This window comes from Thunnus maccoyii, chromosome 12 (assembly GCF_910596095.1).
Source record: "Thunnus maccoyii chromosome 12, fThuMac1.1, whole genome shotgun sequence".
NCBI lineage: Eukaryota > Metazoa > Chordata > Actinopteri > Scombriformes > Scombridae > Thunnus > Thunnus maccoyii.
In genome coordinates, this window is record NC_056544.1 from 28,264,768 (window position 1) to 28,292,528 (window position 27,761).

At 40.9% G+C, this 27,761-nt stretch overlaps 7 protein-coding genes across 7 annotated transcripts; 3 read left to right on the forward strand and 4 right to left on the reverse strand.

Moving 5' to 3' along the window:
- Positions 1-1,687: 1,687 nt before the first annotated feature.
- LOC121909203 (tripartite motif-containing protein 16-like) lies at positions 1,688-3,390 on the reverse strand. The gene has a single exon (XM_042429650.1). It carries the CDS (start codon positions 3,359-3,361, stop codon positions 1,688-1,690), a length of 1,674 nt encoding a protein of 557 aa, XP_042285584.1. The 5' UTR covers positions 3,362-3,390.
- A 999-nt stretch (positions 3,391-4,389) lies between these two features.
- LOC121909262 (histone H3) lies at positions 4,390-6,051 on the reverse strand. Its single transcript, XM_042429731.1, has one exon. The coding sequence runs from the start codon at positions 5,866-5,868 to the stop codon at positions 5,458-5,460; it is 411 nt and encodes a 136-aa protein (XP_042285665.1). The 5' UTR covers positions 5,869-6,051; the 3' UTR covers positions 4,390-5,457.
- A 63-nt stretch (positions 6,052-6,114) lies between these two features.
- On the forward strand, positions 6,115-6,692 carry LOC121909267 (histone H2A-like). The gene has a single exon (XM_042429737.1). It carries the CDS (start codon positions 6,225-6,227, stop codon positions 6,606-6,608), a length of 384 nt encoding a protein of 127 aa, XP_042285671.1. The 5' UTR covers positions 6,115-6,224; the 3' UTR covers positions 6,609-6,692.
- Positions 6,693-7,756: 1,064 nt separating this feature from the next.
- On the reverse strand, positions 7,757-8,433 carry LOC121909258 (histone H1-like). The gene has a single exon (XM_042429727.1). It carries the CDS (start codon positions 8,408-8,410, stop codon positions 7,811-7,813), a length of 600 nt encoding a protein of 199 aa, XP_042285661.1. The 5' UTR covers positions 8,411-8,433; the 3' UTR covers positions 7,757-7,810.
- Positions 8,434-11,573: 3,140 nt separating this feature from the next.
- Positions 11,574-27,324, forward strand: zgc:163040 (uncharacterized protein LOC100038789 homolog). The gene is made up of 3 exons (XM_042428252.1): positions 11,574-11,930; positions 13,147-13,498; positions 26,935-27,324. The coding sequence occupies exons 1-3, from the start codon at positions 11,624-11,626 to the stop codon at positions 27,269-27,271; spliced, it is 996 nt and encodes a 331-aa protein (XP_042284186.1). The 5' UTR covers positions 11,574-11,623; the 3' UTR covers positions 27,272-27,324.
- Positions 13,119-13,548, forward strand: LOC121909270 (histone H2B 3-like). Its single transcript, XM_042429740.1, has one exon. The coding sequence runs from the start codon at positions 13,134-13,136 to the stop codon at positions 13,500-13,502; it is 369 nt and encodes a 122-aa protein (XP_042285674.1). The 5' UTR covers positions 13,119-13,133; the 3' UTR covers positions 13,503-13,548.
- Positions 16,593-18,291, reverse strand: LOC121909256 (tripartite motif-containing protein 16-like). Its single transcript, XM_042429725.1, has one exon. It carries the CDS (start codon positions 18,284-18,286, stop codon positions 16,637-16,639), a length of 1,650 nt encoding a protein of 549 aa, XP_042285659.1. The 5' UTR covers positions 18,287-18,291; the 3' UTR covers positions 16,593-16,636.
- Positions 27,325-27,761: the final 437 nt, after the last annotated feature.

Genomic DNA, 27,761 nt, shown 5'->3' on the forward strand with positions numbered 1-27,761 from the left:
GTACATCTTGAGCTTTGGGAAATAGTGATCGACATTTGTTACCATTTTCTGACATTTTATAGATCAAACAACTAATTAATTACTCAAGAAAATAATCAACAGATTAATGGAGAATGAAAATAATTGTTAGTTGAAGCCCTGAATATCTGATTATTTATACAGCAGTTCTTCAAACTTTTTGGCAACGGTTTTGGGAAGCATCCCTCCAGTTTCAGTGTAACACTGCTCCCGGTGCACAAAGCCAGTAGGTGGCAGTCACTGTTTAATCATCTCCCTTTCTCAGAACAACTACACTCAACAGGCAGTTAATCAATCATCAGACAGCAGTCATCTTTGGTTCTTTTCCGGACTGAGTGAGAAGTTTGTCTCCCCCTGAAGGCAGACTGGTATTCAGAGTGAGCTGAGACAAAATGATATCCTTAATTATATCCCAACAGTGTTGGAAGAAGAACTGAGATCTTTTCCTAAAAGGATTAATAGCAGAATGAGAAGATACTCCATTACAGGTAAAAGTCCTGCATTCAGAATCTCACTTACAAACTAAACACTACCAAAAGTACAAAAAGTATTGGCAGTAAAATGTACTTGAAGTATCAAAAATAAAAGTGTAAATTGTGCAAAATGGACCAATTTCAAATGTTATATTTATCAAATATATAATATTGTAATATTAATACTGAGACTTTGATATATACATGTAAATAGCAATAATATGTTTTACATATAAAATATTGATCTGAAAAGTAGCTAGTAACTATAGTGAAATAAATGTAGAGGAGTAGGAAGTAAAAGTTGCACAAAATGGAAATATTCAAGTAGAGTAAAAGTACCTTAAAATTGTATTTAAGTTCAGAACTTGAGTAAATACACCAAAAGTGTAAAACTTTCACAGGGAGAAGATAAAATCTGAGATCCTTCATTTAAGTAAAAGTCACACTTTCTCTGTGACAAAGGTGTTCTAGTGAGAAAATTTGAAAGTAAAAGCTTTGAATGAGATCCTGAAATGAAGACAGAAGAAAATACTTTGTTCATTCTTGAGAAAAATGCTTTATTTATTCTGTAAAGCTTCAGTTTGTTCACACATCCAATCAGTAAAGTCTGTTAAATGACTCTTGTTCAATGATTTCATGTTCAGATTCACCTCATCCACACAATCAGTTAGTTTAACCCAGAATGTCAGCTATGTACAAGAAAAACATAAATGATCTCCTTATTGATTATTATCAGGATAATAACAGTTTTATAACACATTTCTTTGCAAATTGACAAAGTGATGAGAACAAAATATCTATGACAAATGAAGGTCTGGTGTTTTCTCTGTTTAAGATGCTGAAGTGGAAGAGAAACAACAAACAAATACATCAATAAAAACATTAAACTAACATTTAGAACAAAGAGAAGTTCACATTTTCATCTGAATAAATGTCAGTGAAGGTTAAAAATATTGTCATGAGCAGTGATAGCCTCCATGGATAAAAACACAGGAAAAAGTGACATTTAAAGAAACTCAAGACATCAATAGAAAAACTAATGAAGAGAAAAAAGTGTTGACAATCCCAGTTTGATTGACAGCTGATCTCTGTGCAGTTCAGAAACACCACAGCAACGAGCTCTCAGAAACAATGGAGACAAACAAAATGAAGAATTACAACAGAATCTGACACATGAAAGCTGAAATGACTTCTGTCTATTTGAGTTTACAGAACTCAGCTGTGTCTCCATAATCACAAAAAAGCCAAAGTCCAGCATAGAGAGGCTGAGTGAATGTGGTCTGGACTCTGTGGAGGAGAGTCATGGTTTCAGAGACGCTGTAGAAGGACAGAATACCTGCTCTGTGATCCAGGTACACTCCTACTCTGGAGGAACTAGGACCTGAGACGGGAGTTGAGATGTTGTTGAACACAAAAATATAACTCTTAGTGTCACAATATAAAGCCCAAGATTTGTAATTATGTCCAAATTTACATTGATTTGAGTATCCTGCTCTGCTGATATTCTTGTATGCGACTGCTACATAAACTCCTCTCCCTCTCCACTCCACCTCCCAGTAACAACGTCCAATCAGGCGCTCTCTACTCAGGACCTGATGCCAAAAGGTGAATCTCTCTGGGTGACTAGAATAAGACTGTTGACTTGTGGATTTTGCTTTTTTGTTCCCGTCAGATAATAGCAGATTTGTATTTGCTGTGTTTGGATCCAGTGTGATTTCATGTGCATATTTTAAGAACTCAGCTCTGGTCTTGGGTTCTGGTTCTGACAGTAAAACGTCCACTTCAGCCACTGCCAGTGAGATGTTTGTCCATTTCTCCCTCAGGATGTCCTGTAGTTGATCTCTGAGCTCTGACACAGCTGCTGTCACATCCTCAAAGTATCTCAGAGGACGGATATTGATGCTGGATGAGTCTGTAGGTTCACTGAGTTGTGACAGTGAGGGGTAGTTGTGTAGAAACTGGTTGCGATCCTCTGTGTGTGAGAGCTGCTTCAGTTCAGCGTCTTTCCTCTTCAGCTCAGTGATCTCCTGCTCCAGCTTCTCCTGAAGCTCTTTGACTCGACTCACTTGAGTTTCCTGCTGGGATCTGATCTGCTGCTTCACATCAGAGCTTCTTTTCTGGATGAGATAGATCAGCTCAGTGAAGATCTTCTCACTGTTCTTCACTGCTTTATCAGCAGAGCGACTGATGGCCTCCACCTCCTGTTGAAGCAGATTCACATCTTTCTCTCTGTCCTGGATTCTCTGCTGGATGTTTTGTCGACTCACCTCGAGCTCTCTCTGCCTCTCAGTCCTTTCTGCTGCAGCTGAGACTGTGTCGTGGCCTTTATGTTCATCCACAGAGCAGAGATAACAGATACTCTGCTGATCAGTACGGCAGAACATCTTCATCACCTCATCATGACGAGAGCAGATGTTCTCCTGGAGCTTCTTGGAGGGGTCGACCAGCTTGTGTTTTTCAAATGCATCAGATTCATAATGAAGCTGAAGGTGTTTCTCACAGTAAGAGATCAGACACACCAGACAGGACTTGAGAGCTTTCAGCTTCCTCCCAGTGCAGACATCACAGGCCACATCTTCAGGTCCAGCATAGCAGTGATCAACAGGAGCAGTTTGGAGTCCAGTCTTCTTCAGCTCCTCCATTAAATCTGCTAACATGGTGCTTTTCACCAGGACAGGTCTCGGTGTGAAGGTCTGTCTGCACTGAGGGCAGCTGTAGATTTTCTTCTCATCCTCTTCATCCCAGAAACCTTTAATACAGCTCATGCAGTAGCTGTGTCCACAGGGAATAACCACTGGATCCTTCAGTAGATCCAGACAGATCGAACAGCAGAATTTTGCTCCGTCCAGCTGAGCTCCTTGCTGCGCCATTTCACCTCTCAGTGGCAACGACTGTCTGAGTTTCACTTTCTTAGAAATGAAACTAGTTTGAGCTCTGATCTAAACAGCATGTGTTTCTGCAGTGAATGGAGGCTGCAGCTCTTTTACATGTTGGTTACACCCATCTTCAAACTGTAGATCTGAAGGGGAGGGAACAAGGAAATATGTGGACAGACTGGAGCTTGTTGTGTTTGAGAGCAGGAAGATGAAGGAGAGGTTATCAAGCTATGATTCATTCAAATGAAGCTCACGTCTCATTTGAAAACACTGATCACCTGCTTTCTGTTGGCAAAGTAATCTTGGGACTTTGGGAACGATCTACAGGTGGCTCCTCATTTCTCAAATTTCCTGTATTCAACTAAAATCCAGCTCAATTTAACTTTTTCTTAAATACAAAATTTTAAACACAACAGATAAAGAATGAAGACATGAAAACACAGTTGTAAAATAATAAAATTCCCAAAATGTGACCAAATAATATTTGGTTTAAGACGTTTTAGCATTTTAAATTCTGATCTGTTTTAAGATAATTAAATAGAAACTATATTCAAATGTTAGACTTAAAAAAGAAATACAAAAAGTAAGTTATGTTGTTGCAGCTCTGAATCCCACAGGACATGAATTCATCAGATTATTTGGCTCTGCAGTTAAACTGGAGACTGTAACAAGTTCTCATCACATCAGTAAAGGAGCTAAGTTTAATTAATCAATGTCATGATTTTTTTTTTTTTACACAAAAGCATCTTTGTAAAGAGAAACTCTCATAAAAACAACCCAAACACATCATGGTAAACTGAAGTTCAGTAGCTGGAACCAATGCTGGCAAACGGTCTATATATAAAAAAAAATTCTTAATGTTTCCCTGAATATATTTTCTAATCGTTACCACAGTATTTCATTAACATTAATCTTAAGAGTTTCACAACAGAGGCCACGTTGTTCCCTCATTGTAAATTATTCTGCTATGTGGGCCTATCTGATTCAGAACAGTTGAATTACTACAGACGTCCGGTCAGAGACGAGAATTTGGTAAATTATGGTTCAGTGGGTTTATCGATTAACTGCCACCAATCAGCAGACACTCCTGTTATGTGCTACTGAAGGAAATAATAGAAAACATGAGGGAATACATTTACATTGTGTATTATAGTCACTTATTGTTCAGTAATAACAAGCAGACCTTATGGGTAAATGAGGATCACAATTCTTTCCATAATAACCTCAAACCAAAGGATGTGATGCACTATATCTACATATCTTACAACACACACTTCAATAGCACACCACACCTACTAGAACTATTATTACTGCCACTGTTCTAAACACTTCTTACACAGAGATCAATAACCAGAACTTAGACATGTTGACCAAACTAAATGAAGACTATAACACACAGCAAGCACAAAGTGCAGACATTATCAGTCAATTAAGGAGGAAACCGCACTGGTGACACCATTTAACCAGAAAACTACTAAAACAGATTCATTATCTAAATAAACTGGTCAGTTTCTTCTTTAACTTGCAAACACATAACACTAAACTGCAGTCTCAACAGTTTTCTGAGCAGCTGTGATCCTCACTCTTCCCCTCTGACTTCTACTGTGCAGGTTACTAAGAGACACTGCCCACCAGAGGACGCCCTTTCAACACTTATCACATGGATTTTCACATAATTGATGAAATAAAGCTTTAGATAAAATGTGATGTAGCTATAATTGTATCCTAGCTCTAAAATTATATAACCATCAGTAATTTCTCACTTTTGATGACAGTTTTAGATTGTGCCATCCCCGACTTCACTAAAAATCTTTTTCAGTTTTAGCTGCCATTTGAAAATACAATTAATGTGAACGTATTGGTGTGACGTAGCCTGGCAGGTTCTGTAACCACAATTAAAGTTTAAGTTAAAATGTATGCGAGTACAAGGGGACTGATAGCACCAAAACATGATACAGAACAGATTGGAATCGATGCATAAAAATAAAATAAAATGTTGATGGTGTAAAGACAGCAGAGGAAGCGGCTTTTTAGTGAGAGTGATGTGGCTCTGAAAAGAGCCGTTATTGGGTTGTGGAGCAGCAGACAGTTTAAGCTCTCTCTCCACGGATACGACGAGCCAGCTGGATGTCTTTGGGCATGATGGTGACCCTCTTGGCGTGGATGGCGCACAGGTTGGTGTCCTCGAACAGGCCGACCAAGTAAGCCTCGCTGGCCTCCTGCAGAGCCATGACAGCGGAGCTCTGGAAGCGCAGGTCGGTCTTGAAATCCTGAGCGATTTCTCTGACCAGGCGCTGGAAGGGCAGCTTGCGGATCAGCAGCTCGGTGGATTTCTGGTAGCGGCGGATCTCTCTGAGAGCCACGGTACCGGGCCTGTAACGGTGAGGCTTCTTGACGCCGCCGGTGGCCGGGGCGCTCTTACGGGCAGCCTTGGTGGCCAGCTGCTTTCTGGGGGCTTTGCCTCCGGTAGATTTACGGGCGGTCTGCTTGGTTCTTGCCATCTCTTCTTCTTTCTCTGATCAGGAGAAAATAGTAGCGAGAAGAGGAGACACGCTGCTCTTAAAGTGTCGGAGCGGCTGTGTAAGTGTGACGCTGCTTCAGACCTCCGGGTCCTGATTGGTGAGCGGCTCCTCCTGGAGCTCAGCACCGCCTACAGGAGCCTGAACCTCCGCTGCTTATTGGACATGAGTCGTTTGAAAAAGTCCGCCAAAATGAGAGTGAGTCTCCTTCTGCTGGAGCCTCTTTTCTGGTGGGTGGAGACATCAGCCCTCCTGCCTGCTCGCGGAGATATAAAGGAGGGTTTGCTATATTTTGGCCACACTTTCTTTGAGTCCACACTCTAGAAAATAACCGAAAAATGAGTGGAAGAGGCAAAACCGGAGGCAAAGCCCGCGCTAAGGCAAAGACCCGCTCCTCTCGTGCCGGACTCCAGTTTCCAGTCGGCCGTGTTCACAGGCTGCTGCGCAAAGGCAACTATGCGGAGCGTGTGGGTGCCGGCGCCCCCGTCTACTTGGCGGCTGTGCTGGAGTACCTGACCGCTGAGATCCTGGAGTTGGCTGGAAACGCTGCTCGCGACAACAAGAAGACCAGGATCATCCCCCGTCACCTGCAGCTGGCTGTCCGCAACGACGAGGAGCTCAACAAACTGTTGGGCGGAGTAACCATAGCTCAGGGAGGCGTGCTGCCCAACATCCAGGCTGTCCTGCTGCCCAAGAAGACCGAGAAGCCCGCCAAGAAGTAAACCTGGTGCCTGGCTGACTGCTGGAAACCAAGCAAAGGCTCTTTTAAGAGCCACACACTCCTGATAAAGAGAACAGATCCTCATGTTTCTATCATACACTGTCGTTAAGACACAAATTATGTACATAATATATCCAATATATTGATAGTCAGTGTTACAATATGTGATAACTGCATTCAAATCATATCACATCAACATTTAAAAGAAGATAATCTAGTCTTTAGTTGTAGTAATTTATAACAATGGTTGTCTATATATTAACCTTTATGAAATGTACACTATTTTAAACTGACTTAACTAATTATCATAAATATTAAACTGTACATTTGCTGACTATAGGTAAAAGGCATAATGTTAAACTGATTTAGAAAGGAGGGGGTTGTTGTACAGTCATAAGTGTCATAATCATGTTAAACATTTTGAGGGTCTTTGCTGTAAAACACATGAAGAAGAAATCTCTTTGATTTGTTATCTGTTCATCCAACATATTAATCATAATGAAGTTGTCATAGCAACAATACATTTACAGTTCAATGTCATCCTAAGAGATTTGCTGTATTTGGTGCTGCTCAGTGCAGACCATGACACAGACTGAGTTAACAGAATATGCAGGATCCAGTAACATTTTCCCCCAACTGGCCCACTTGGCCAGTTTTATTGGCTTCACAGCCAAAAATGAGAGTAACTTTTTTTTAACCCCGTGATTTATTCAGTGTGTCACATATTCATAATACATGAAACGGTGAAGTTCCCTTTAGATTTTGTTGTTTTTCTTTAGTTATGGATATGTAATGTTGATATATTACACAAATATGAAAAACATAAGTTTATAATTGAGTTGATGAGGACAGGAAATGATTTTTAGAAGAATGGCTATTTCATATTTGAAATTATATTTCTAAAAACATGACTATGAATTGATATATTTATAACTGCAGTCACCATTTTTACATATAACTGCCTATTAAATGAGATACTGAGAGGATCAAAGAAGCTCCTTCTCCCACTAATCTGACTTCATGTTCATATTTTATCTTTAACATAAGTTTACTTTGCTGAATAAAAAGGCCACTGTGTTATCAATTAGCGTGAAAACACTATATAGTTAAAACATATTATAATTAGGATCATGCTCTTAGATAAAGATGTGTGGCTCTGAAAAGAGCCTTTGATCAGGTTGAGATGTTGAGACTGATGACAGCTCACTTCTTCTTGGGTGCTGCCTTCTTGGCTTTGGGTTTGGCCACCTTCTTTGCGGGGGCTTTCTTGGCTGCAGGGGCCTTTTTGGCCACTTTCTTGGGGCTCTTGGTGGCCTTCTTGGGGCTCTTGGCTGCTTTCTTGGCCGCTGCGGGCTTCTTGACCTTCTTGGGGGATTTCTTAGCAGCTGCTGTCTTCTTGGCTGCCGCTGTCTTGGGCTTCTTAGCCGCTGCGGGTTTCTTGGCGGCGGGCTTCTTGGCTTTAGGAGCGGCTTTCTTTACGGGCTTCTTGGCCTTGGTTTCAACCTTCTTGTTCATCTTGAAGGAGCCGGAGGCCCCGGTCCCCTTGGTCTGGACCAGAGTCCCCTTGGCCACCAGGCTCTTGATGGCGGTCTTGACGCGGGCCTTGTTCTTCTCCACATCGTAACCTCCGGCAGCCAGAGCCTTCTTGAGGGCGGCTGCAGACACGCCGCTCCGCTCCTTGGATGCGGCCACAGCCTTAACAATGAGCTCGCTGACGCTGGGGCCAGTCTTCTTCGGCTTGGAGACCTTCTTCTTGGCGGCTTTAGCCGGGGCGGCGGCGGGAGCTGGAGCTACTTCTGCCATTATTTTCTTCAAGTTCTGGTCCGATACGAGACAATCAGAGTCTGAGTAGACTGATGGAAAGTCAGAGGCAGGAGGCTGCACTTAAACACACCATGAGAACCGTGGAGACTCAGTCCAGCTGCTGCCTCCGCTGTGCAGTGTGAATGTCTGACACTTGTGTTTTCTCTTAGTAATAAAAGAGTGAAAACTGAGTGTGTGACAAGTGCTAAGGGCTGACAGTGAAGGCAGCAGATAGCGGACTTGTGTCTCTTCATATTGAAGTCATGTAGAGCTCTGATGTTCTCTGATTTTTCTTTGTGGAGCAAACAAACCTCACCTGTTCACCGTCGTCAACAGCACTGCTCAGCGGCTTTTCTCTCTCATTTCTCTCCTAAAATGCTGTAAAATACATCAGAGCTCCACCAAAAGTAATTTTCCAGCTGGCTCACATGTTTGTTCACAGACTCAAAGTAAAAACATTCACCTGTTGGTGATCAGTTTGTAATAATATGAAGCGATTCTGGTCGCAGCAAACACACTGATGAGGCTCATGATGCAGTTTAGCCAGACTCCCTGTTAGAGCTTCTCTGTGACTGTGAACATTTCTTCTGTTATTCTGAGCACTATAAGGAATAGATTAATACAAAAAAGGCAAAATATGGGCAGTTAATATACTGAGAGACTTTCTCTACCACAACTAAAAGAACATTGATTTGGATACAAACTCTGCGGTTGTGCTTAATGACACTTTACGTGAATTTTATGTCTCGGTTCAGGCTGGCGGCGAGTTCAGTTTTGGAAGTTGTCACGACAACGATAAACTCCTGCTTCATAGCCTTTCGATTTTGAGTGAAAAACTCCAACCAAATATTTGCGAATGCATTTCTTTTATATTGTTGGCAAATAACCATGTTATAAGCGGCATAATCAACTATTAGGTGCGTTAAACGGTTTTAAGGCTTCGCGTCAAGCCTTAAAACCGCACATCTACTCGTTGATTATCCCTCACTGAATGTACTAATTTAAGTATTTCAGTTTGTGCTTTGCTGCAGTATTTCGCTTACAGTTATTCTGTGTGTTCTGCTGACGGACTTTCACTTTCACAAGTTACGACTTCCTCAGAGTTAAAAGAAGCCTTTTTAAAGAAAAAAAAAAAATTGGCATCCATATAAAACAATTTGATTAGAAAAAAACGTGTAATAATAAAGGCTTTCCCTGGGCCAGTGCACAAAATCAGGCCCTATAAGAGTAAACAGTGGACATACATTAGGTGAATTTTAATAAAGCATCACTGTTGATATGTTCATATATGTAAAAATATATATTCCCATTTTATTAGACATGTCAATAATATTACTTTAAAAAATAGCGCAAAACCTCCTAAACTCCTTCAGACATTATTTTCTCCATTAATTAGATGTTTTGAGAATATTTTTTCTTAGTGTTGGTGTGATTCAGACGACTAGGGAGATTAATCTAGTACCTCTGCTGGAAAACAAAAAACAAAAGTCACTAGTTCTGTTCAGGACTGTCTCGTCCCTAAAAGTACTGTTAGTGTCTGACACTGACTTATTTATTAATGTATTAGCAATGATTAACTGAGTTGTTGTTCTGCTGACAGGCAGACGTGTTTATATAAAAACATAAATAAAATGAATAAATAAATATAAATCAAATTCATAGCTCCTTTAATGTTACATTTCCTATTGTTGAGTCATATTCAAGACTTTGTGGAACTGTGAACTGCACAGACTCCATTCCGCTCCCAATCATCTATTCAGAGCATTTAAAATAATAAATCCACTAAAACATGGGATTTATATTTGATTATACTGCTCAAAGCAGATGGCCGCCCACCTAGACTCTGGTCCTGCTTGAGGTTTCTTTCTGTTAAAGGGGAGTTTTTCCTTACTGCTGTCACCGAGTGCTTGATCATGGGGGAATTGTTGGGTCTCTGTAAATTAAAGAGTACAGTCTAGACCTGCTCTGTGTGAAAGGTGCCCTGAGATGACTTCTGTTATGATTTGACGATATATAAATAAAACTGAATTGAATAGAATTATAAATTCAACACTGATATGAGGAATCTGAATCACTGCTGCTCACTTGTTTATAGCGTTGAAATCTAGAATCAGATGTGCAACCAGAGAAATAAAGGACTCAAATCCATCCAATGAACTCAGCCTTCAAAGCATTTCATCATCTCCAGTGATTATTACAGTAACTTTGATATTATGATAATTTTCACATGAAAAGCAAGTCAGGTTTTTACTATGATGTGTGCAGCTCTGCGGTGTAACTTCCAGAAACAAAGGATTTTGATCTATCAGTGTGGTTTTAGGACCAAGTGTTTTTTTGCATCTCTGTACCGATTAAGACTATTATAACAACATGGTTATTGTAGTCTGTATATCGATCAACATTTTAACATTTAAGATATATCCATTTTAAAACACATTTGAAGCACATTTGATTACTGGATGTAAAAGCTCTTTTAGAGTAAGTGTGCGGCCCTTAAAAGGAATTTTGGTTTGTTGTAATGATCAGATGAAGTTAACCTCTGAAGCCGTACAGGATGCATCTCTGCCTCTTCAGACCATACACCTTTGGTAGTTGTTTGTCAGGAAATTTGTATAAACACAACAAAAACATTTCTTCAATAAACACCATGGATGGATTACTGAATGGACCTGAAGAGCTCAAGAGGAATCCAGAGCCTCTGTTTGAACAGTTAAAGGAAGAGTTCACAGTTTCCTCGCTGTTCATTCCTCCTGTTCATACTGGCTGTTAAAAGATCGAAGTGATGGAGGCCAAAATCCGCAGCATGTAGGTTTGCTTTCATGGTTTTCTACAATCATTTGTATAACAAGCTATGTTATATAGTATAATATGAGAGGATCGTCACATTCAGCTTCCTTTCATGTCCAGAAAGAACAATACAAATACTACAGCTGAGGGTCTGTTTCCAACCAACAGCAGAATGTTAACTGTCAGGTTAACCTGCCGAATATCTCAGAAAAAGATACAAAATGGAGGAAAAAACAACGAAAAAGGAAGGAAGAGGTCAGTCTGCTTTGGAAAAACTAGGTGGGCTGAGCTGCTGAATTTGGCACCGCCCAGCAAAGTCCGCGCCAACAGTCTTCTTTTACGTCCGCAGACACGCTTTAAAATAAGAAGCTCTGACCAGGCGATTCTCATTCGACTTTTGGCTCGTCTAAAAGAAAATCAGCAAAAATGAGTGGTAGAGGCAAAGGCGGTAAGGGACTCGGTAAAGGAGGCGCTAAGCGTCACCGTAAAGTTCTCCGTGATAACATCCAGGGAATCACCAAGCCCGCCATCCGTCGTCTGGCTCGCCGTGGCGGTGTGAAGCGTATCTCCGGTCTGATCTACGAGGAGACCCGCGGAGTGTTGAAGGTGTTCCTGGAGAATGTGATCCGTGATGCCGTCACCTACACCGAGCATGCCAAGAGGAAGACCGTGACCGCCATGGATGTGGTTTATGCTCTGAAGAGGCAGGGACGCACTCTGTACGGCTTCGGAGGTTAAACGTGATCCTGACCTGCTGATCCCCAAACACAAAGGCTCTTTTAAGAGCCACCCACCTCCTCTTAAGAGCTATCCTGTTGTGCGATAAGTTAAGTTAGAATATATTAGTGTAAATGAAAATATGAGATGGTCTGTATATTGAGTTATCTAAACGTTTACTGCAGTGTTCGATTAATAACTAATAACTATTTAATAATGCTTTAAACATTAAATAACTTCTGTTAAGACAACCAAACTGTGCCAACACCCTTCTCTCGAAAAAAAAAAATCTGAGGTGTTGTGAGATGATAAATGGGGTTAGAAAGAAGTTCTATTGCACACACTTATATTCAATTTTACATTTAATGTATGTAATGCTTTTTTTTTTTTTTTTTTTTTTTTTTTTTTTGTCAAACAAAAAAAAAATTGGAGCGCTATACTACTTAAATCTTAAACAACAGATTGTATTTCATAACTTCAGGATAAGTAAATAACCCGACATCCATGTTGTGGAATAAAAGCACAATATTTACATGATAAACACAATAGTAGCATAAAACAAACATATTGAAAAAGATTAATTACCTCAAAATTGTGTGAAAGTACAACACTAATGCATATACTTAAATGTAGCTACTCTCTATCACTGAGAATGGGGCTAGAAGTCATATATAAAAGTCATATATCAGTGTATTATACATTAACATAAACACACAAGCTAGTCTGTGTATAAAATGATTTGAACAACACTTCCTGAAACTTGTGTTAAAAGCTCCAGCTCACAATAAAGATAAGACATATTTTATTAGTATTAATGGTTATTATTAGACTGAAGGAATCACTGTTAGTCTTCTTGTGGAGCAGAGAAACATGATCTTCATGTGTCAGTTGGGTCCAAAATGGGAGAATCAATAAAATTCATCTAACAACAATCTAAATACAATATGTTTATTTGACTATAGTTATGGATTTTTGGACAGTATATTATATTATAAACAGTGGAGACTCTTCAGATGAGGTGGGCGACTAAGTAAAAAGGCGGTCAGATTGTTCATCAAAGGTTGGACGGTGTTTTATATTGCGCATGCTCAGTCTCACTCACAAGAATTCAACCAATCCTGTATGAGCAACAGCGCAGTGAAATTTGCATCAGATGGATATATAGACGCCGTTTGACGCTGTCACTGTCATTCGTTTGAGAAAATCCAGCGAACTAACCATGCCTGATCCAGTTAAGGCCCCGAAGAAAGGCTCCAAGAAGGCCGTGTCTAAAGCCACCAAGACCGGCAAGAAGAAGAGAAAGACCAGGAAGGAGAGCTACGCCATCTACGTGTACAAGGTGCTGAAACAGGTCCACCCCGATACCGGCATCTCCTCCAAGGCCATGGGCATCATGAACTCCTTTGTTGGGGACATCTTTGAGCGCATCGCCGGTGAGGCTTCCCGCCTTGCTCACTACAACAAGCGCTCCACCATCACCTCCAGGGAGATCCAGACCGCCGTCCGCCTGCTGCTGCCCGGTGAGCTGGCCAAACACGCCGTGTCTGAGGGCACCAAGGCCGTCACCAAGTACACCAGCTCCAAGTAAATCTGCTGTTTGTACCAACAACTCAAAGGTCCTTTTCAGGACCACCCACACCTTCACCTGAGAGCTTTATTCCTTCAAAATGTGTGTTCAGTTTCTTTGACTTTAGGCTACATCATGACTGTCATACTAAACAAAACAGTTTCTCATTAAGCATGAATGAATGAATCTTATTTCTATATAAAGCATTAACAGTATTTCTCAGTACAAGTGTTGTCTGTTAGGAAGGTCATTGAAAGGCTCGACCTTAGATCATATAACTTAATAATACAATATAAACTAATGTGTTTGGTTCAGACTGAGCATGTAGCCACATCCACAGCTGACCTGCACAGTCAAATGATGTCATGACAAAGATACAAGCTGGAAAGTATTTTGATGATGAGGCCATACAGGTCATATCAGGCTCAAGTCCAGGCAGCAGCTTCTGTCGGATAGAAAAAGTATCTGGAAAATGACACTTTGATGTGTGAGTTTTCAAAATAACTTGACAGAACAAGAGGAGCAGTCTGGAAAATCAAACATCAAATAATCGTTATGTCAACATTATTGTGTCTAACCCTTGTGCTTGTGTTTCTGTGGATGTTAATGATCAGAGAAATGTTTTAAACAATACAAAACAATAGAAAAGTAACTTACAAAACAAGAAAGGGAATAAAAACGGAGGCAAAGAAACCAGAAACAAGACATGAACATACTGTAGAAATAAAAAGGAGCAAGAGATAATTAAATATATTAAATAGAAACATGCAAGAGACAAGATAAAATATATTTTGACATAAATATACAATGTTTTTTGTCCATCGTTGAGATAGATTTTTAAAAAAAAGAACTTGAACCTTTATTGTTGAAATATTTAAAGGTGTATGAGGATGGGTGTGTGGTTCTGAAACAAAGGTAAAAGGAATATATAGCATGTGAAACAACGGCAAATAATACTGCTATGCACATTATTGAGGAAATGATCACTGATTCAACTTCAACGCCAAAGTGATGAAAAATAGCAAAGAGTAGTTTAATCACTAACAATCAAAGTTATATAATAATTAGGGATGCAGGATAATGGATTTTTTGCCGATATCCGATATGCCGATATTTCCAACTCATTGTGGCCGATTGCCGATACCAATATATGCACATATTTTTTTCCAGCTGGTTGAGGAGACTATTATGCATGTAAGCTTAGATTGTACTTAGTATGATCAAGAAAGACAATATATGAGGGAAGAATTTAGGAAGACTGGATTCAGGAGCTCAGCATTAAAACTTTAATGAATATGCCAAGTGGGTGGAGCAGTAGTTTTTTTCTTTGAGCTCATTAGACAGACAGGATTAATGTGTAGGATTTAATCTCTGGTCCAAACTCCAGAGCAGAAGGTGGCGGTAATGCACCTAATACGCTGGTTGTCAACCGCCGTTACAAACCAAAAAAAAAGAAGATGAAGTTTCAAACTAAGTGGTTCACCCTGTCAGCTGAAGGATTTCTTATCTGAGCAGCCGAACACCGCAGCACCTCGATGGACTGTTTCACCCTGATGGTCCCGGTGCATCCTCCGCAGGCTCCACTTCACTCAGCTGCCTGTCAGACCCGCTGCTTCTTCCCACTTTAACCTGAATAACAAATCGGGGCTCGGTGGTCCAATTGGATCCACATGGAGAGCCGGGGCTAACGTTAGCTGGGAGGCTAGCGGAGTGTTAACCACAGCATGACCGGAGGGAAGCACAGCCAGCTAGCTTTTGCTAGCCTCCCAAATAACTTTAGCTCTGGCTCTCTATGTGGACCCCCGAGTCCCGGTTTGTTATTCGGGTTAAAGTGGGAAGAAGCAGCGGGTCTGACTGACAGGCAGCTTGAGTGAAGTGGAGCCTGCGGAGGAAGCACCGGGACCGTCAGGGTGACACAGTCAGGCGGTGGAGGAGATGGCGACATATCGGCCTCTCATAATCGCCATAATTCGCCAGAATTCGCCGATGCCGATATTTCATTTTAGAGCTTTTATCGGCCGATACCAATGACGTGCCGATAATATCGTGCATCCCTAATAATAATGTAAATTATCTTCCATTATTACTATGCACAGCATAAAGAGAAATTGAGATGCATAATAACTGTAAGCTCTAACAGTAGATTTTACAAGAATATGATATTTAACTTTACTAATAAAGATAACATGCACACCAAGGCTTTATTGGTAACACTTGCATCTCATACAGCTCCTTGTCTCACCATTCACCACACATCATAATAGTTTAGTACAATCATGGCTACCAAAGGCTCAGCTACATGTTTTCCCGCAGTGAACATCACAACAGGATAACAACTGAAATCTGAAAACCGATGCAGGACACAAGATGGCGCCTTCATCCTGCTAACCAGGGATTTAGTGGAGGTCTTCTGCTCTAAACATGAACTCTGTACTTTGTGGTGTTTCAGGAGGAAAACTGCCTCAAATACACTCTCATATTAGTTTCACATTTTCTCCAGAAGCTTTGAATGAGATTCTGAAATGAAGACAAAAGAAAATACTCTGTTTATTTTTGAAAATGAACTGCTTTATTTATTCTGTAAAGCTTCAATTTGTTCACACATCCAATCAGTAAAGTCTGTTAAATGATTTCATATTCAGATTCACTTCATCCACACACTCAGTTTAACCCAGAATGTCAGCTATGTACAAAAAAAAGAGAATGATCTCTTTATTGATTATTATCATGATAATTACAGTTTCATATTACATGGCTTTATACATTTACAAAGTGATGAACGGTCTGGTGTTTTCTCTGTTTAAGATGCTGAAGTGGAAGAGAAACAACAGCACACAAATACATCAATACAAACATGAAAGTAAAATTTAGAACAAAGAGAATTTTACATTTTCATATGAAGAAATGTCAGTAAAGGTAAAAAATATTGTTATGAGCAGTGTTAGTTTCCATTGCTAAAAACACAGGAAAAAATGAGATTTAAAGAAAATCAAAACATCAACGGAACATCAAATGAAAAGAATCCCGGTTTGATTGACAGCTGATCTCTGTGCAGTTCAGAAACACCACAGCAACGACCTCTCAGAAAAAATAGAGACAAACAAAATGAAGAATTACAACAGAATCTGACACATTAAGTCTAAAATGATTTCTGTCTATTTGAGTTTACAGAATTCAGCTGTGTCTCCAATATAATTAAACCAAAGTCCAGCATAGAGAGGCTGAGTGAATGTGGTCTGGACTCTGTGGAGGAGGGTCATGGTTTTAGAGACGCTGTAGAAGGACAGAATACCTGCACTGTGATCCAGATACACTCCTAGTCTGGAGGAACTAGGACCTGAGACTGAAGTTGAGACATTGTTGAATACAAAATTATAACCGTTAGTGTAACAATCTAAAGCCCAAGATTTGTCATTGTGTCCACATTTTGATTCATCTCCTGTTCTGCTGATATTCTTGTATGCGACTGCTACATAAACTTGTTCACCTCTCAACTCCACCTCCCAGTAACAACATCCAGTCAGACTCTCTCTACTCAGGACCTGACACCATCGAGTGAATCTGTCTGGGTGACTAGAATAAGATTGTAGACCTGTTGGCATTGCTTTTCTGTTCCCCTCAGATAATAACAGATTTGTGAATGCTGTGTTTGGATCCAGTGTGATTTCACATGAATATTTTAAGAACTCAGCTCTGGTCTTTGGCTCTGGTTGTGACAGACTCATTGTCAGTGAGATGTTTGTCCATTTCTCCCTCAGGATGTCCTGTAGTTTATCCCTGAGTTCTGACACAGCTGCTGTCACATCCTCAAAGTAGCGCAGAGGACGGATATTGATGCTGGATGAGTCTGTAGGTTCACTGAGTTGTGACAGTGAGGGGTAGTTGTGTAGAAACTGGTTGTGATCCTCTGTGTGTGAGAGCTGCTTCAGTTCAGCGTCTTTCCTCTTCAGCTCAGTGATCTCCTGCTCCAGCTTCTCCTGAAGCTCTTTGACTCGACTCACTTCAGTTTCCTGCTGGGATCTGATCTGCTGCTTCACATCAGAGCTTCTTTTCTGGATGAGACGGATCAGCTTAGTGAAGATCTTCTCACTCTCCTCCACTGCTTTATCAGCAGGGCGATTGATGGCCTCCACCTCCTGTTGAAGCAGCTTCACATCTTTCTCTCTGTCCTGGATTCTCTGCTGGATGTTTTGTCGACTCACCTCGAGCTCTCTCTGCCTCTCAGTCCTTTCTGCTGCAGCTGAGACTATGTTGTGGCCTTTATGTTCATCTACAGAGCAGACATAACAGATACCCCGCTGATCAGTACGGCAGAACATCTTCATCACCTCACCATGATGACAGCAGATGTTCTCCTGGAGCTTCTCCAAGGGGTCGACCAGCTTGTGTTTTTCAAATGCAACGGATTCATAATGAGGTTGGAGGTGTTTCTCACAATAAGAAACCAGACACACCAGACAGGACTTGAGAGCTTTCAGCTTCCTCTCAGTGCAGACATCACAGGCCACATCTTCAGGTCCAGCATAGCAGTGATCAGCAGGAGCAGATTGGAGTCCAGTCTTCTTCAGCTCCTCCACTAAATCTGCTAACATGGTGTTTTTCACCAGGACAGGCCTCGGTGTGAAGGTCTGTCTGCACTGGGGGCAGATGTGGATTTTCTTTTTATCTTCTCCATCCCAGAAACCTTTAATACAGCTCATGCAGTAGCTGTGTCCACAGGGAATAGCCACCGGATCCTTCAGTAGATTCAGACAAATTGAACAGCAGAATTTTGCTCCGTTCAGCTGAGCTCCTTGCTGCGCCATTTCACCTCTCAGCGGAAATGACTATCAGAGTTTCACTTTCTGAGAGGTGAAACTAGTTTGAGCTTTGATCTAAACAGCATGTGTTTCTGCAGTAAATGGAGGCTGCAGCTCTTTTACATGTTGGTTACAACCATCTTCAAACTGTAGATCTGAAGGGGAGGGAACAAGGAAATACGTGGACAGACTGGAGCTTGTTGTGTTTGAGAGCAGGAAGAAGAGGGAGGAGTTATCAAGCTATGATTCATTCCAGGAAGAAGAGCACTTTATTTACAATGAAGATCATGTCTCATTTGAAAACACTGGTCACCTGCTTTCTGGTGGCAAAGTAATCTTGGGAATTTGGGAGATCTACAGATGGCTCCTCATTTCTCTGAATTCCTGTATTTTCCTAAAATCCAGCTCAATTAAACTTTTCTTAAATAAAACATTTTAAACAACATGAAGACATCAAACACTGTTGTAAAATAATAAAATTCCCGACATGTGACCAAATAATATTTGGTCTAAGACCTTTTAGCATTTTAAATTCTGAACTGTTTTAAGATAATTAAATAGAAGCTTCTGTTTCTGCAGATCCAACCCAGTCAGGGAACAGCCTCCAAGCATATCCTAGGGAAGACAGGCAAACTTTCCTCCCAGACATGCTCCGGGGATCAGCACTGCTCCATCAGACTGGGATTGTTCACTGTGGTCCTGACTGTTTTTCTTTTACTATTTCTACTATCTTTTTATGTAGTTCACTATTTTCATTTTAAGAGGTTAGGTGGGATGTCCAGAAAATAGCTTAAGTTTACTGATTTCTTTCCTCCCTTTCACTCTCACTCCTCTCAGCTCTCCTCCATGCTGCATTGTCAGTTTTCCCCTTCCCCGAGCTCACAGGTGTGTCTCATTTATCTCCTCTCCCTCTCCTGCACCACTCCCTTTCCTTGTACTTCTAGGATACAAAGGGCTGTACTGCTCTATCCCCTCATCCCCTTTTCTGCCACACCCTTCCCCCCTTGACAAGACCATGCTTTCTGGTAGCTCAGTGATTTGCATATTTTCCATTAGATTACAAATCTAAAACCCTAAGAAATCATCTTCTTCTGAGCTTTCCTGTAGCAGGTCTATTTTATGTTTTTCCATGTGCTCCAGGTCCTCTGCACTAAGGTAGAAACGTTTAAGGTTGCAGACATGCACAGTCCTTACATCCAGACCTGTATCCTCCAAAACAACTTGGTAGTTTAGGGGTCCAAGTTGTTGAACCACATGATAGGTACCGTTCCACTTCTTGGCCGGCAGGTGTTACCCCCGTGGTTTCTTGAACAGCAGAGTTTATGGCAATACATTTTAAAGTACATTTTAAAGCGTGTCCACTTAGAGGGTTTTCATGATAGCTCACAAGTATCTGTTGAACTAGACTATACGGGGAATGTAGAGCCTATAGTGGAACTGGTTTTCTTACTTTTTGGTTTGGTGATATACTCTATCTTCCAGGATGACAAAATTCTGTGTCCATTTTTTATCTCCTTCAGCTAGCTGTTTAATAATTTGCTCTACGTTATGGTCTTTATGTTGTTGGAGACAGGAATATTCCCATCCATGTTTTTAGAGAACAGGCAACATCTAACATTAGAGTGAATTCTTGAAAGGGCATCAAGAGCACTGTTTAATTTTCCCTTCCGGTATTCCACGATGAAGTTGAACCATTGAACAAGTCAAGCGACTTGTGGTTTTTGTTGATGGGAGAACCCACTTTAAGGAAGAGTGATCTGTAATGACAGTGAATAGCTTTGTTTCGAGGTAGTGTTGCCATTTTTCTAGTGCCCCAATGACTACAAGGCACTCTTTTTCTGTTATCAAGTAATTCCTTTCAGCTTGGTTTAGGGTTTTACTTGCATAGGCAAGAACATCTTCAGTTCCATTGTCCGTTCTCTGAGTAAGCACAGCTCCCAGACCTGTATCACTCGCATCAGTATAGACTAAGAAGGGAAGGTTTGGATTTGGGTGACCCAGGACAAGTGGAGAGCTCAAACTAAACTTCAACTGATCAAAGGCATGCTCACAGGTTTGGCTCCAGATGAAAGGTCTTCCTTTCTTTTTTAGGTCATTTAAGGGCTGAGCAACTTTTGAGAAGTCTGGCACAAATTTGTGACACCAGCCCGCCAGCCACAAGAACTGCTGAACTTCCTCGAGATTTGTTGGCACTGGATAGGACCGAATTGACTCAACTTTGTCAGGACCTGCACTGACCCCTTTCCCTGAGACAATGTGTCCAAGAAATCGGATTTCTTCCAGACAGAATCTAGACTTCTTGAGGTTAACAGTCAGATTGGCCTTGCAGAGACGATCCATGACAGTCTGCAGACTGTCTCCATTAGCCTTTGGAAGGTGGCTGGCGCATTCTTGAGTCCAAAGGGCATAGCATTGAAATGATATAATCCACAGTGAATAATAAATGCCATTTTTGCTTTGCTGGCTGGATCCATGGGCACTTGCCAGTATCCATTATTTAAAACAATGGTGGAAAAAACTGTTGCTCCAGAAAAGGATTCAAGGATTTCATTAATGTTTGGGAGAGGGTATGCATTGATTTCAGTGATAGCATTGACTTTCCAAAAATCTACACAGAATTTATGACCCCCATCTTTCTTTGGTGGTAGAACTACAGGAGATGCCCATCCTGAATTGGAGGGTTCAACAACACCAGCAGCAAGCATCTCTCCCAGTTGTTCTTCCACAAAGGGCTTGCTTAACAGGTGACATCCAATAAGGCCTTTGTTTGATTAGCACACAGTTCGTGGTATAGATGTGTGCTGTGTTATGACCCCTCCCTTTCTGCCCGCAGTGGTTTACCTGGCCACTTTCTGCAGGAGTCGGCAGTCAGTGAGGGTCGTTAAGGTAATGCAGGGACACCTGGATAGGTCTCCACCAAGGCTATAAATACCACTCTCATCCATTGTCTCTCTCTCTCTCCCCTAAGATCCACATCTCTCCTGGTTTTGGTTTGTTTTGGTATTTTTCTTTTGCATTCAACAGAAACATATACACATCTCACTCATCCACACACTACATACACAACTGATGCAGTTACTCTCCACACCTCATGCCTTTTGTATATAGTTATGTTTGTTTTAATTTCAAATAAAACAAATAATTGGCACCTGAACCTGACTTGCTACCCCTCTCTGTCACATTCATTGAGCCGGTTTGTGACAGCTGCAAAACATTGTTTTTTTCAGGCTGATTAGTACAGACGTGGGTTAGACTCAAGGACATATCTTAACTGTTTCTTGTCTCTATCTTGCAGATGAGCATCATGCACCACAACATCAATGTAATCTTTCACTCCCATTTGCACAGGCTCCAAAGGGAGGATGGGAGGTGGAACGGAGCTGATTAGTGAAAGATTCAAAACTGTCAGCCATTCTCTTTCTTTTGAAAGAGAATGGCTGACAGTGGCTTCTCTCATACACGTGGGTTCTGGAGGATCACAGCCCACCACTGAAGTGACGGATTTCCGGGAATTCAACTGGATTTCCCTTTGTCATTTGGATTTTTATTTTTTCTCCAGGTTCTCTTTTCTGTGGGAAGTGGGCACTACCCGGCTGGAATAGATAAGTAACAGAGGGGTTGGACTTAAAGTTATATTCTTTATCAGCCATATTGATTATCATTCCAACACTAGAAATGAAATTTAGGCCAAGAACAATGCCATAGGCTAGAGCTTTCGGTCCCAACACAGCTACAAGTAGAGTGGACACTTTCCCTTGAAGATCCAAGGAGAGGTTTCCCCATCTAATGTGAGTAGCTGCCTCACCATCGGCCAGATACAAGGGACCTTCTGTCCATTGTTGGTCATCCTTTGACCCCTTCAATTCCATCCAGAGGTATGAATGAGAATGTAACTGGCTCCTGTGTCAACTATGGCTTTCCCACACCATGCACCTATGGAAATTGGTACAATTAGTTGTTGGGGACTAGAGGAGGTACCAAGTGGATGGCTAACAGTCTCTGTGTTTGCATCATTTGATCATTTGATGTTCCCTGCACTCGTTGAAGTGTCTGCTTACCAGATTTTTTAGATTTTACTAGTGACACAGAACCATTTCTGGGCAGCCCCTTTGATTTTTGTATCCATGGCGGTTGCTTGGGTACCCGCTGCCCGTGAGGATTAGTGGAAGTGTCAGGGGAACTGTAATGTGGGAAGGAACCAGGAGGGTGGTTTCCTTTGCATCTCCAGCACAAAACAGGGGGTCTGGCCTTTTCAACAAGTTGACCTGGGTTTGTATTTTTAAGAAAGGGGTTAGTATTTTTAACACCCATTCTCAAATTGTATGTAAGCTGCTATTCATGGTCTTTTACTAGTTGGCCAAGGCACACTAAATTTTCAACACTGTCTACTTGACCCCTGAGCTGACTAGCCAAAAGAGGTTTGATGTTTTTCAGAATCATTTTGATGATGTTTGCTTCTGTGAGAGAGGGTTTCCATCTTTTACAGAGAGCTCTATACGAGAAAGCAAAGTCAATGATGGTTGCATTTGTGTGTTGTTTTCTGGTTCGCACCCCTTCAGCTAACTCATCCTCATAATCTTCTGCAAGGAAAGCTGCTACAAAAACAGTTTCAAACTCACTCCAGGTAGTTACCTTTGATCAAGCTATTCCCCACCAGTCGCAAGCAGTTCCCTGGAGTACAGCTCTGAAAGTGGCAAGAATATCCACATCAGATAAGGGATGAAGGGCAAGAAAGTCATGGCATTTTGACAAATAGCTGAGAGGGTCAGGATCATCAGTAGGTCTTCCGTATGTAGGAAAAGTTAACTTGATATGATCACTTTTTATTACAGCTTGGGTTGTAGCTGCAAGTGGTGATGGTTTGTCCCCTGAAAAAGGGCTAGAGCTTGAAGGAGAGGTAGATTTGGCTTCCACCATAAGAAATTCAAGTTTTTTTTTTTTGTCCAGCAAGGCAGTCTTCTGTCCAAGAGTTGTGGTCAATTTTGTTATTTCAGTGCTATTTTGTTCAACTGTTTGGAATATCTGGTGGTTACTTTCTTGAGCATCTGTGTGAAAACATTAGAGCTCTTTAAAGTTCCACTTGAAGTTGCTCCACCATAATGCAGATTTCCGACAGAAGGGAGGTTTCAGAATTTTTCAGTTCCTCTTCCACCACCATTTTGATTCCCTTCACTATCTTATCCATTTCAGTTTCCATACTTTCCTTATGAGATAAAATCTTTGACATCAGTTGGCGATGATTTGCACTGATTTGATCTGCAAGAGCTGGAAAGTGTTTACTAGAGGAAGTCTGACTCTCTTTGACACCCTCGTTCAGCTCTTTTTTTGGACCTTGTGCTTCCATTGCTTTATGTATTCGGTCCCAACCATCCGAGGTCTTTGCTGCAATTTGATTTAAATCAGGGGCTGGAGTAGGGATTACTCCTGGAAGTTCACATTGGGACTGAAACATTGAATACGGGGAGGAAGCAGTAAGAGTTAAGGGACCTCCTCCTGGATCAGGCAAGGTCTTCACGGCTTCTGTTTCCCAAGCAGGGGACTGATTGACCGATTGTGAATTTCCCAGGTGAGGAAAAAAGATGGAATGGCCATGGGCATCATGTGTCCCTACTTGAGGCAAATATGGTGTGGGGAAGTACGGCTGTAAGTGTGCACTAAAAGCACTGCCTGCACCATAAGGTCTTGCAGGGGTTTGGATATCAGGAGCTTCTATGTCAAGGGAAATTGATGGTGACACAGGCATGGGCTGCTGATTAGACATGATGTGACGTGTGAGTAATGAATGAAGTTACAGGTGAAATTATCACATAGTAGCATCAAAAGTCATTCAGCACAACAATCAAAATTTTACCACAAAAGCAAGCCCCAGCAGTACGCAAAACATTTCAACATTGCAGACCATATTTAAAGTAGTGTCACCTCAAAATCCAACAAAGATAATCAATACAAAGAAGCAATGAGGTAGCAGCTTTAACTCTTTCACTTAACTCAATATTCAATTTTATGTTTGGGCCCCACATTAGGTGCCACTTCTGTAGTGTAGGGTACTGAAATAGTTACTTACAATGCAAATTGTTGGCTGGCTGGCTGCGATGTCACTACTGCTGTGATCTGGCCTTGTTGACATATGAATCTGGACAGCTGAAGAATGTGTGACCAGTTACACCACACAAAGTAACCGTAATCATGAGTGGACGCGATAAAACCGGAGGCAAAGCCCGCGCTAAGGCAAAGACCTGCTCCTCTCGTGCTGGGCTCCAGTTCCCAGTCGGCCGTGTTCACAGGCTGCTGCGCAAAGGCAACGAGTCTTAAAACCACACAGCTACTCGTTGATTATCCCTTACTGAATGTACTAATTAAAATATATATACATCCATATTCTGTCTGTGGGAGTGTGATAAAAAGTGCATTATTACACTAATTGAAGAAAATAACTATGGTTCAGTTTTGCTTTGCTGCAGTATTTCAGTTACAGTTATTTTGTCTGTTCTGCTGACAGACTTTCACTGACATTCAGGTTACGACTTCTTCAGAGTTAAAAGAAGCCTTTTTACAGAGAAAAAAATGGCATTGACATCCATATAAAACCTTTTGATTAGAAAAAACGTGTAATATCAAAAGCTTTCTTGGGGCCAGTGCAAAAAATAACATATGGGCCTCAGGCCCTATGAGATTAAACAGGGGACATACATTAAGTGAATTTTAATAAAGCAGCACTGTTGATATGTCAGTATATGTCAAAATATATTTTCCCCTTTTGTTAAACATGTAAATAATATATATTATATTTTAGAAAATGGGGCAAAGCCTCAAAAACCCCTTCAAACCTTATTTTGCCAATTAATTGTTGAAAGTTTTGAGAATATTTTTTCTTAGTGTTGGTGTGATTCAGACGACTGTAGAGAGATTAATTTAGTTCTTCTGCTGGAAAACAAAACACAAAAGTCACTAGTTCTGTTCAGGACTGTCTCGTCCCTAAAAGTACTGTTAGTGTCTGACACTGACTTATTTATTAATGTATTAGCAATGATTAACTGAGTTGTTGTTCTGCTGACAGGCAGGATTAACAGGTTCATATAAAAACATAAATGGAATCAATAAATAAGTATAAATGAAATTCATAACTCCTTTAATGTTACATTTCCTATTGTTGAGTCATATTCAAGACTTTGTGGAACTGTGAACTGCACAGACTCCACTCTGCTCCCCATCATCTATTCAGATCATTTAAAATAATAAATCCACTAAAACATGGGATTTATATTTGATTATACTGCTCAAAGCAGATGGCCGCCCACCTAGACTCTGGTCCTGCTTGAGGTTTCTTTCTGTTAAAGGGGAGTTTTTCCTTACTGCTGTCGCCGAGTGCTTGCTCATGGGGGAATTGTTGGGTCTCTGTAAATTAAAGAGTACAGTCTAGACCTGCTCTGTGTGAAAGGTGCCCTTAGATGACTTTTGTTGTAATTTGACAATATATAAATAAAATTGAATTGAATTGAATTACAAATTCAACATTGACATGACGAATCTAAATCACTGCTGCTCACTTGTTTATAGCGTTGAAATCTAGAATCAGATGTGCAACCAGAGAAATAAAGGACTCAAATCCATCCGATGAACTCAGCCTTCAAAGCATTTCATCATCTCCAGTGATTATTACAGTAACTTTGATATTATGATCATTTTCACATGAAAAGCAAGTCAGGTTTTTACTATGATGTGTGCAGCTCTGCAGTGTAACTTCCTGAAACAAATGATTTTAATCTATCAGTGTGGTTTTAGGACCAAATGTTATTTTGTGTCTCTGTATCAATAGACTAATATAACAACATGGTTATTGTAGTCTGTATATTTATCAGCATTTAACATTTTAACATTTAAGATATATCCATTTTAAAACACATTTGAAGCACATTTGATTACTGGATGTAAAAGCTCTTTTAGAGTACGTGTACGGCCCTTAAAAGGAGCTTTGGTTTGTTGTAATGATCAGATGAAGTTAACCTCTGAAGCCGTACAGGATGCATCTCTGCCTCTTCAGACCATACACCTTTGGTAGTTGTTTGTCAGGAAATTGACACAAAGCATTTCTTCAATAAACACCATGGATGGATTACTGAATGGACCTGAAGAGCTCAAGAGGAATCCAGAGCCTCTGTTTGAACAGTTAAAGGAAGAGTTCACAGTTTCCTCGCTGTTCATTCCTCCTGTTCATACTGGCTGTTAAAAGATCAAAGTGATGGAGGCCAAAATCCGCAGCATGTAGGTTTGCTTTCATGGTTTTCTACAATCATGTGTATAACAAGCTATATTATATAGTATGATATGAGAGGATCCTCACATTCAGCTTCCTTTCATGTCCAGCAAGAACAATACAAATACTACAGCTGAGGGTCTGTTTCCAACCAACAGCAGAATGTTAGCTGTCAGGTTAACCTGCCGAATATCTCAGAAAAAGATACAAAATGGAGGAAAAAACAACGAAAAAGGAGGGAAGAGATCAGTCTGCTTTGGAAAAACGAGGTGGGCTGAGCTTCTGAATTTGGCACCGCCCAGCAAAAAAAAAAAAATCCGCGCCACCAGTCTTCTTTTACGTCCGCAGACAGGCTTTAAGTAAAGAAGTTCTAACTAGGTACATCACATTCGACTTTTAGCGAATCTAAAAGAAGACCAGTGAAAATGAGTGGTAGAGGCAAAGGCGGTAAGGGACTCGGTAAAGGAGGCGCTAAGCGTCACCGTAAAGTCCTCCGTGATAACATCCAGGGAATCACCAAGCCCGCCATCCGTCGTCTGGCTCGCCGTGGCGGTGTGAAGCGTATCTCCGGTCTGATCTACGAGGAGACCCGCGGAGTGTTGAAGGTGTTCCTGGAGAATGTGATCCGTGATGCCGTCACCTACACCGAGCATGCCAAGAGGAAGACCGTGACCGCCATGGATGTGGTTTATGCTCTGAAGAGGCAGGGACGCACTCTGTACGGCTTCGGAGGTTAAACGTGATCCTGACCCATTGATCTCAAAACACAAAGGCTCTTTTAAGAGCCACCCACCTCCTCTTAAGAGCTCTCCTGTTGTGTGACAAGTTATACACTGAAATATTACTGCAAATGGAAGCACATAATAGTCTGTATTATTTGAACATTTACTGTAACTTGTGTTCAAGCTCACTTTAAAGGGGAGATATAGCATATGAGCAGTGAAGGCTTAAATAGTGGTTTGGTGGCTAATTGTCAATGCCTGAAAATTACAGGTATTCTTGTTTTTTTTAGATGAAGTTCTGATAACACCCTCTTATACTAAATGGGGGATAGAAAGAAGTCCTATTGCACACATTTATATTCAGTTTTACACTTGTATGTAATGCTTTTTTTGTCAAGAAAAAAAAAGAAAAATTGGAGCGCTATACTAAAATCTAAAACAATGGATTGTATTTCATAACTTCAGGATAAATAAATAACCTGACATCCATGTTGTGGAATAAAAG